This window comes from Sinocyclocheilus anshuiensis, unplaced genomic scaffold (assembly GCF_001515605.1).
Source record: "Sinocyclocheilus anshuiensis isolate Anshui unplaced genomic scaffold, SAMN03320099.WGS_v1.1 scaffold907, whole genome shotgun sequence".
In the NCBI taxonomy this organism is placed as follows: Eukaryota; Metazoa; Chordata; class Actinopteri; order Cypriniformes; family Cyprinidae; genus Sinocyclocheilus; species Sinocyclocheilus anshuiensis.
In genome coordinates, this window is record NW_015546133.1 from 1,421,375 (window position 1) to 1,431,294 (window position 9,920).

Consider the following 9,920-nt stretch of genomic DNA (forward strand, 5'->3'; position numbering starts at 1 on the left):
AAACAAAGTAGTTTCGCTTTCACAACAAAACACACAGCGTCACCTACAGCGAGCTTGAGTGAGCGGCGGCCGGTAGGCTTGAGAACGGCATGGCCGGTGAATTTGACGAAGGAGCGGCCGGCGGGCTTGCGGCAACCACATGTGACGACCCTGGGCTGGACTCCGCTTCGTCCACGGTGAAAGCCGATCCGGCGATCCACAGCGCGAAGTTGATGTATTTCCTCAGCGACCAGCACAGATCAACTCTAGGCATGACGAAGCGGATATCGTCCTCTTTTGGAAGGCCAAACAAAGTAGTTTCGCTTTCACAACAAAACACACAGCGTCTTCATGACATGGTGGCAGCAACAATACCACAGCGAGAATCAAAGTTACGCCTTCTTTCTTTGCATGAAAACATTTGGGCGGCGTTATGCAAATCTTCCCACATCGTGACGTAGACATGTGGGGGCGTGTTAGAACGAGCCATTGTAGGGGGGCGTGGCTAAGAACCATTTGGTCTATCAAAAAGCTTTTGATAACATGTTGCTGGCTTGGTCTGAAGATGATCTGAGCCATTTTTATTTTATTTCTTTAAATTTTTTTTTTGAAAATCCAACCAACCGTCTAGGAGAAGTTTGAAAAAGTCGATTTTCAAAGAAATTCAAAATGGTTGACTTTAAGTTTCACCGAATATGCCATAATTAGTATCAATGTTCTCGGCATGATCCAACAAATCTATCAAGACCAATTTAATTAAAATAGGCAAAATCTGATCAAAAGCTATTAGCATTTTGTAAAATTTCATTATAAATTCTGACCAGAAGGTGGCGATAAAAGTTTACGGCAAAGTTCAAAATGGCCAACAACCTAAATGGCCAATATGAGAAATGTGGGAATCAGAAGAGACCATTTTTATGATTTTTTTTTGACAAACCATTCAGAAGTTCAAATTCGTTCATGCAATACTCAAGAACAGTTGGATTTATCAAAATGCTTTTGATAAGTTTTTGCCAGTGTGGTCTGAAGATTATCTGAGCCAATTTGGGTAAAAATCAGCCAAAGTTCAAAATTGTAAAAAATCTTGACCCACAAAAATTTGAATTATTGTATGCATTTGACTTGGCATGAGCCAAGGAATGAGGAAAATAAGATTTTGCTTCTAAACCTTAGTTTAGAAGATATTAGCATAAACATATGTGTAATTTCAGACATTTAGTTGCACTAGATGGTTTGAGAGATTCCAAATAGAGACTCCAAATTGGCTGTGGTTAATGTTGAGACTGTCCTCTATCGGTGTGACAAATTTCACAACTTTTTACCATATGGTTCTATGGGCTGCCATAGACTAAAGAGCAGAACACGAAGAAAAAGAAGAAGACTAACCGATACAGTAGGTGCCTTCACACCTTTGGTGCTTGGCCCCAATAATATCTGACAATATGAGTGTTTTTACTGTATATTTAATTAAATTAATGCAATCTTGGTGAGGATTAGAGACTTATTTCGAAAACATCTTACCGACCCCATACTTTTGAACATTATTGTATATGATTAGTTTTTTCAATTAATGTTAAGTTTTCTTTTGACAAATAATAATTCACACATAAAATATCCAGGAAAAGTTTGTAAAACATTGCCAAATCAAGCCAAACTCGGTTTGTTTTATATAAAAAGTGTAAAAGAGAACATTTTTACTTTTACTAAAACATTTTTTGATTTGTTACCTTAAAGTAAGTGACGAACTTCAATGAGATGGTGGCCAGATACAGAGAATTCATGACAAAGTCCATGAGGTTCCACCAATCATGAATGTAATCCTGAAAGCCACCGTCCCACATTTGTTTGATCTCAGCCCATACAAATCCTGTAAAGCAAAGAAATTCAAGAAAATGAATCTACAACTGATCAAAATCTGATTGTTCAAATCAGATTTTTCAGTCCTAAACACATATTACCTAGAACCCAGGGTAGGATCATCCATTCCACAGTGGTGGGCTCTGGACCCTGCTTGGTGAGCTCTGGACCCTGTTTAGTGAGCTCTGGACTCTGCTCAGTGAGCTCTTGATTGTCCATGCGGTCCACATGTTGGGAGGCCAACAGCAGGAGAAAGAGGAAGGTCAGATAAGAAGCAGTGTGGCATATAAACTTGATGAAGGGTTTCCGGATGAAGAGGCCATAATGGCTCTTGGGAGCGATCAGGTAGAGCAGCGAAAAGAAAGGGAAGAGGAATCCGATGAACATACAGGTGATGAACTTGCTAGCCCAGTGGCGGCGTCTCCAGCCTGAGAACTCATCGTACCAGCGAGATGCGAGCAGCTGCTGACAGTTTGGCTGTGCTACAAACTAACCACAGAATAATGAAAAGAGATTAAACTGACACTGAATGAACTAAGAGTCTCTTACAGGAGTAAATTCACCGTTAACTGTAAATAAATCAAGACATACAGTAAATGTAATGTATATATTGAGTTACTGAGATTTTGCTGAACTTTAATTTAATCATCTGCTTGCATTTTCTCACTGGAATCTGCAGCCAAGCAAAATCATTTTCTGCCTTCTATCATGCATGGAGACTTTCGTCATTTTCTGCAGTTGCATAAGAAACGCTCTCTGCAGGAGAACACAAATAACAGAGCCATGTCCTAATGAGAAACAAGTGCCATTTGAAAAAGAGCAAATAAAAAAGGGACAGAAAGGCTTACAGTAACACACTGTTCTTTTCTCTCAGGCTGCTCTATCTGGTTCTCATCATATCTAAATGATTTAAATCCCTATATGGATGTTGAATGAGAGCTTTTCTGCACCTTTTGTAAAACCATCTGGGCTGCACATGGAATGCTGCAAGCCAAATATTGACTTGTGTGAATTAAACATGGATACATGTGACTATTTTGTGATGTCAGTAGTAGCAAAATCAGCAGAATGTTTTTTTTTTTTTGTTAATGATTCATGAAATAAAACACACACATATTATACTGTATATAATATATAATTTTAATACTACATATAGTTTGTAATTAAATTAAATTTAACAAATATAAAGATGTATTTTATTTATTTAATTATTTACAAAAGTTATATGTTTATTTATGCACTTTCAGGAAAAAAAAAATCCACAAGCTGACACTGGGGGTGGTACATTTTAGATAATATGTACACTTTACGTATACTAATATGTACCTTTAAGGTAATAGAAAGGTACCACTGACAGCTTTTGTACCTTTTTTCTGAGAGTGTATAAAATATTTGTTATTACTATATTTATATTTTTATAGTAAATAATTATTTATATTATAATAATTATTATAAATAATTATCTTGACCATCATTTGAATTTCTTTGTAGGTTTAATTTTCCTTTTTTGGTTCTCTAATTCATGAAAGACAAATAATTAAATTGAATACTTTGGCCATTCAGCCTAATTTGCTGTCATCTGATTGTGATGTGGAAGATCTTCCAGAGGAATTTCAGTGACACAGATATGGAATAATAAGATCCTGGTGTGCTTCTGTTAATTTACATACAGATGCCACAGGTGAATAAAGGCAACATCTTCCTCAGCTTACATTAAGCATCACTTCTTTCTCTAAAAGTAAAAGCCTGCAAGTTGACGTATATCACATAGAAGCCTCTACTGCATAAGAAGAAATTTCCTTCTACCTTTCAAACAGAAAGAGCTTGTAATGTTTAATGTGCACAGAAGGGGGCAACATAGATCCATATAATATTGCAGCCACTCTGCAGCATCCCTCTAGAGCAGTGGTTCCCAGTTACGTTCCTGGACGCACACACTGCTCATTTTGCATGTCTCATTTGTCATACTCACCTGATTCAATTCATCAGCTCATAATAATCATAATAATAATAATAATAATAATAATTCCAGGAACATGTTTGGAAGCCACTGCTCTAGAGGGAATAAAAACACAACCTACCTTCTTGGGGTGAAAATATTCTACTCAGTTTTAAAGACAGAAATTTGCTAAATAGAAAAACAACACCACCTGAAATATATTATCCACAACATGCAAAATACACCAAATTGCCAAATCAACAGGGCAGCCATCCAAGCACACTCCCTGACTACTGAAACAAACAACTATAAACACCTGTGTTTGTAATAATGAACCTTTGTAATATGCTTGAGTGCTGTATGTTGAGAGCTAATGATCTTGAAGTAGTTGTGGATTGCTTTCAAAGTTCTTGTTGTCCAATGCTGACGTTTGAAGAACACAAAACTCACCTCTTTCTGGTGATACTTGATAGCCAGTTTCAGCCTGGCAAGATCATTATTCCCTTCATCCTCTAGGAGATTCATATTGTCCTTGTAGTTCAGAATCAACTCGAGCTCTCTTGAGCTACGTGTTTGGTCGAGCAGATCTTTGGCGAACAGCTTACATTGCTGGGAAAGCTCTTCATACTCTGACTTGAATTCATTCTCCACCTTGCTGAGCTCCTGGAGCTCCCAGCTGAGCTGAAAGGCCGTCAGGAAGGGGTCTTCGCTGGAGAGGGCGATGAGTGAGGGACTGGCCAGGGCCCGGTAGATGTTGAGACGGGATCTGGAATGTCGCAGGCTGTCCACATCTGAGCTGGACACGCATTCCATGCAGTTGCAGCGCACCTGGTGGGGCTGGGGCATGGACACACCCTTCTGAACCAACATCTTGATGATCTCATAGTTGTTGGTGTGAGCGGCCAAGATGATGGGCGTTATGTCAGGAGTAAAATCGGAGAACTGTTTATCCAACAGGATAGGAGGCACCTAGAAAAGAGAGAAATCAGGGTTGATGAAGTTCACTGCAAAAAAAAAATAAAGATACATCTGGTTGAACAAATCCTTTTTGCTTGGTTGGAAGAGCAGCTACGCTAATTATGTCTCTATTTGTTTCTCTGTTTCTGCCGTAACTAGGAATTACATTACATTACATTTAGTCATTTAGCAGACGCTTTTATCCAAAGCGACTTACAAATGAGGACAATAAAAGCAGTCAAAACTAACAAAAGAGCAGCAATATATAAGTGCAAATGACAAGTCTCGGTTAGCCTAACTAAGAATTACACAAGCTTCAGTCTGGATCCAGCCCTTACAAAGACCTGAGATGACCAAACACCTGAGAAGAGATGATGCCAACCCCTCAGAGGACCTCTGATGATGCCAACCATGAAACAACATAAACTACCAAATTTTGCTACAAGTTTGATTGCAACATAATCATTGTTAATAGTGTTCATCGTCTGTTTTATATTACGTCATTAACTGAATTTTATCGTACATTTCTGCCATATGTACATCAATTTGACATAGTCACCACTAACAAGCTACTACTAAATATATTGTAGAAACTTAATTTTCTGTGAAGTTGCTTTGCAACGATTTGTATTGTGAAAAGCGCTATACAAATAAACTTGAATTGATTGAATTGAATCTGCTTGAAAAGCAAAATTATGATTTTTAAATCTCATTCTATGATAAATTTAACTAAATGTAGTTATTAAAGGCAGGGTACACTCTTAAAAATAAAGGTGCTTCACGATGCCATAGAAGAACCTTTTTGTCTAAATGGTTCTATAAAGAACTTTTAACATCTGAAGAACCTTTCTGTTTCACAAATGGTTCTTTGTGGTGAAAGAAGGTTCTTCAGATTATAAAAAGATAAGCAAGAGATGGTTCTTTAAAGAACCTTTGACTGAATGGTTCTTTGTGGAACCAAAAATGGTTCTTCTATGGCATCGCTTGAAGAACCTTTTGAAGCACCTTTATTTTTAAGAGTGTAGGTGATTTGGTTCTAAAACATTTTTGTTATGCTAGTTAAAAGTCTCTTCACATGCCGATAGCAATCACTAAGTTAAATGGTCTTAATGTATTTATATAATCTGTGGAAGATGTAGGACCATAAAATGTTCGTCCAATCATATCCCTCGGTCCGAGGGCTACATTTGGCTGTCCAACCTGTCTATCAATGCATGTATTTGCATACCTCTGCGTACCCTGTTTGCGCAGACATGATACGTCATCAGTGCATTCCATTATGCTATTGCAGACCAAGCGAGAATGAAAGGTGTTATTACTGTAATACTGTACTGTAATGTTTTCTCCCCTATGAAAGAGACATGAGGTAATCTGACAGCATTGCATTCAACCCTCCACCAATGCCGTCTCTCATTGCGTTCATGTGTTTTGGAGGAGGCGTGGCTTTGGAGAGTGATTTGCAGGGAGGGTGTGATCTTACGCTTTGAAAGCTAGCTTGCTATTGCTAGTCTCTCCAAAATCACCTACCCTACCTTTAAAACTAGAAAAAAATACTTGAAAACTTCACATGGGAAATAAGTTTATTTTAGAATCCTTTTGGAAAACATTTTTAACCGTAAACCTCATTAATGGTTGATTTCTCAGAAAACAATACTTTTCCCAGTAGTACCTTATTTTAATGATGTTTTCACTGGAAAACAAGACGAGAATACTGAGTAAGAAACTTATTTGTTGTTAAAGAAGCAATGAGTTATCACTGTTACATCAGCACTTAACCCCAGCTTCATGATGTCTGCCTCTTCAAAAAATTGAAGGCCATGCAAGGCAACTCAACTCAATCAGTGGCCATCTTGGTTACCCCGCCAGGCAGTTATTTTGTGTGCCAGTAATAGACAGTCTGTACTGTAACTTTTTCTCAGTTTGATGTTTCTTTGCTGAAAGTATTCATTTATTTCAAAAAGAAAAAAAAACTGACCCTACATTTTGGAACGGTTGTGTAGTTGTACGTCTATGATAACATAAGAAATTAATACAATTTGTAGTCCTATCATTGTATTACTGTTTACTCACTTATGACTTTGGTACATAGTTAAATATACAAGGTAAAACTGGGGAAAATTAATGATTTTGGATACTATTGTGCATTCTATATGATATTACATACACATTGTGCCATAAATTTAAAAAATACATTGAAACATTAGAACGGTTTAGACCGAATCAAATTTTCAAAAATCCAGTTATAATCTGGTTACAAACCACATACAAATGTGATCTGGATCAGGTTAGTTAAAATATCATGTGTTTTTGTTTTGCTGTTCAGAACACAAGAAAGCATGCATTTAAGTGGTTTTCTGTGGTATACAAAAATAAATTAGATTTTTGCTGCCTGTCTGAACAAAGCCTTTAAGCTGCTCAATGCATGATTCAATTATTCTGTGCTATCCCATAAACAACAACAACAACTAAATATGCATTTCATATGCTCAACCAGATTTTATGACAAATTCACCTTATTTTTCTGTGAGACATGGTGGCATGACGATCAATTTGCTACACTGTGTGGCACTGAAGTCATTAGCACTTTATCTGTGGCAGGGGTCACAGCCCTTCAAACAAAGTGGAAAATTACTTAATCTTCAGCTGCAAGTATAATGGATAATGCAAGCCATCATCATGGAAAAGCAAGAAATCACTATTAAGAGGAGCACTACTTTCAAAACTTTTAATTAAGCAGACAGGTCTACAGGGAAAAAATTTCCCTTTCAGAAAGGATTAGTGCATTCTCAGGTCCCAGGTATTACTGCAACATGGTCAGGAAAATCATTTGAAACAGTCTGAAACAGTTTGGACGTAACCTGCACATTTACAGTCGCTTCACAAAAGAAGGGATTACCAAGGCAACTGGGAATTCCTGCATGTGTAAGTAGAATTGAAAAGAAGACCCAAGAGATGCTACAGTAGGTGAGACATCAAATTGTTTCGGTTATACAGGAAACTCTGAAGTAAATTTGTCAGTGATTGCCATCTTACCTGCATGCCCCCGCTGGGCTTTTTATGGTTCAAAAGCAGCTCCACAGCTCCCACCACTTCCTTTCGTATGGCGTGTAAAAGCGCATCCCCCACATACACGTTAAAGCTGAGCAGCAGCTCAATGATTTCCAGGTTCTCATTCTCAATGGCAATCAACAGAGCCGTCCGTCCCAGAGGGTCGATGCAGTTGATGTTGATTTTGAAGTAGATTTCTGCTTCTATCAGTGCTTGTTTGACGCTGGCGTAGTCGCCTTTCTCCACAGCACACAGGTAGGCCTTTTCCAGCGGTGACAGCTCAGACTCGGCTCGAACTATCCGCAGAGGGATCCGGTCCCTGTATGAGAAGTTGTCCGTTCTGCGAAAGTAGAGCTGTGACATTGCTGCTATGCCTTCATGAGAGACAACTGGGCATGAAGAGATGGAAATAGAGAGACCCAGTACAGACAATGAAAGGATGCTGGTAAATGAGAGTAGGAATCATGCATTACAGAGGAAATGGCCCTAAGCATTGTAAACCATCATCTCCACACCAAACATCCCATTAGCATGACACTCAGCCCTCATTTGCTTGGTTTTCTGTTGACTTCGAGGTTATGGGGAGGTTATTAGATTTGGTTGTTTTGTTGAAGGCCACAATGAAAACCTCAGATACTGGGACAAGATCTTAATGGAGTTAAGAGAGCACTTAATATAGATTGAGTCACGTATGTATGCATGGACTAAGTTTTTGTTATTTGTCTAAGGGCAAAACAACTTGGCACCTTCAAAAGTCAATCAATAAAATGTCTGCAGTGAAATCAACCTGTTGACATCATCTGAACTGTTTATAAGGCATCTCATATACAAAGGTTGGGATCAGTTTTGCTTTCCCTCACCACACAAATGAGCTCTGAAAATGCCCTCTTGTATGCTGTAATTTGGATCAATGTAAATCACTATAGAGTGCTGCAGGGATGTCATATTTTTATAGAACTTGAAGCAAGTTCATTTAGCATTTTCAGTTCCATCGTCCTGATATGAATGTTTTTTTTTTATGGGTTTTTGGTTAAACACCTGAAATAAGTCTGTGGTTAACACAAGCTCAAAATATTTTTAATAGGGATGTCCTGATCAGGTTTTTTGTGCCCCTGATCCGATCCGAGTCATTGAATATTGAGTATCTGCCAATACCGAGTCCCGATCCAATACTTGTATTGTCCTAGTGCTTGGTGCAGACTTCAAGTACATTAAAGTTATAAAGTTATTAAAATCAATCCAATTTATACAGAGATGTGCAGAGAATTTGTGATGCAACCATGGTTTAGTTTGTTTATATACTATGTTTAGCTTTTTACTTCTGGCGATTGTATTTAGGCTTAAAACTCATAGATGTTGTGTTCATTTGTAAGAATCATGAACTTTTGTTGGTCACAGAGCTTATTTTTTGCAATAATCCAAAAGCCAATGAAAAAAAATCCTATTGGGATTTAGTTGAGGAAGCCAGGGTGTTGCTAACTTACAGGTTGGCCTACAAAAAATACATCATCACTGCAGCACTCTATAGACAGCATGTGCCAATTATCTGTAGTTGATGAAATATGCATATGTGTCCTCTAGATATGAGCTGGATATTTGTCATAATAGGTTCATGGTATCAGGGGTCAGAAAAATGTATATATAACCAACCACAATTGAGTCAGCCTGTAGATGATGCTGATGTTTTATGGACAGTGCTTTCTGGTGCGTGCATTACAGGAACTTGCTGTTAAAACATTTAGTTCTTCAACAGACTCAACAGTTACTATTCTAAAACCTCATGGTGTTTTACAGGTCCAAATATATATCAAGTTAAAGAAACACATTTGTGTATGACACTGACAAATATAGTCTAGTGATAAAACATGATGGTCCTCCACAGCCTTCTCAGTGTTCTCATACAAACTTGTACACTTATGAGGACCTTCCATATAGACTTCTATTGTTACACTCACTGTAGGTCAAATTAAACAAATTTGTAAAGCTTAAGCTTAATGTTTTGCTATTTATATATATATATATATATATATATATATATATCATGTGTATATATGTTCAAATATTTAAGTATTGCACTAAACACTTGTTTTTCACGGTCAAAAATAACAGTAAATAAATGGGAAATACTAAAATACATAGC

The 9,920-nt window shown here is 37.6% G+C and overlaps 1 protein-coding gene across 1 annotated transcript in view; it reads right to left on the minus strand.

The window, feature by feature from the left end:
• The window catches only part of LOC107701104 (short transient receptor potential channel 4-like), a 16,133-nt gene that overhangs the window by 4,606 nt on the left and 1,607 nt on the right, over positions 1–9,920 (minus strand). Inside the window, exons 2-5 of the mRNA XM_016503034.1 lie at positions 7,766–8,169; positions 4,226–4,744; positions 1,938–2,325; positions 1,707–1,846 (exon numbers count right to left, since the gene is read on the minus strand). Coding sequence (XP_016358520.1) covers positions 1,707–1,846; positions 1,938–2,325; positions 4,226–4,744; positions 7,766–8,143 — 1,425 coding nt within the window. The 5' untranslated portion in view covers positions 8,144–8,169. The remainder of the gene's footprint in view (positions 1–1,706; positions 1,847–1,937; positions 2,326–4,225; positions 4,745–7,765; positions 8,170–9,920) is intronic.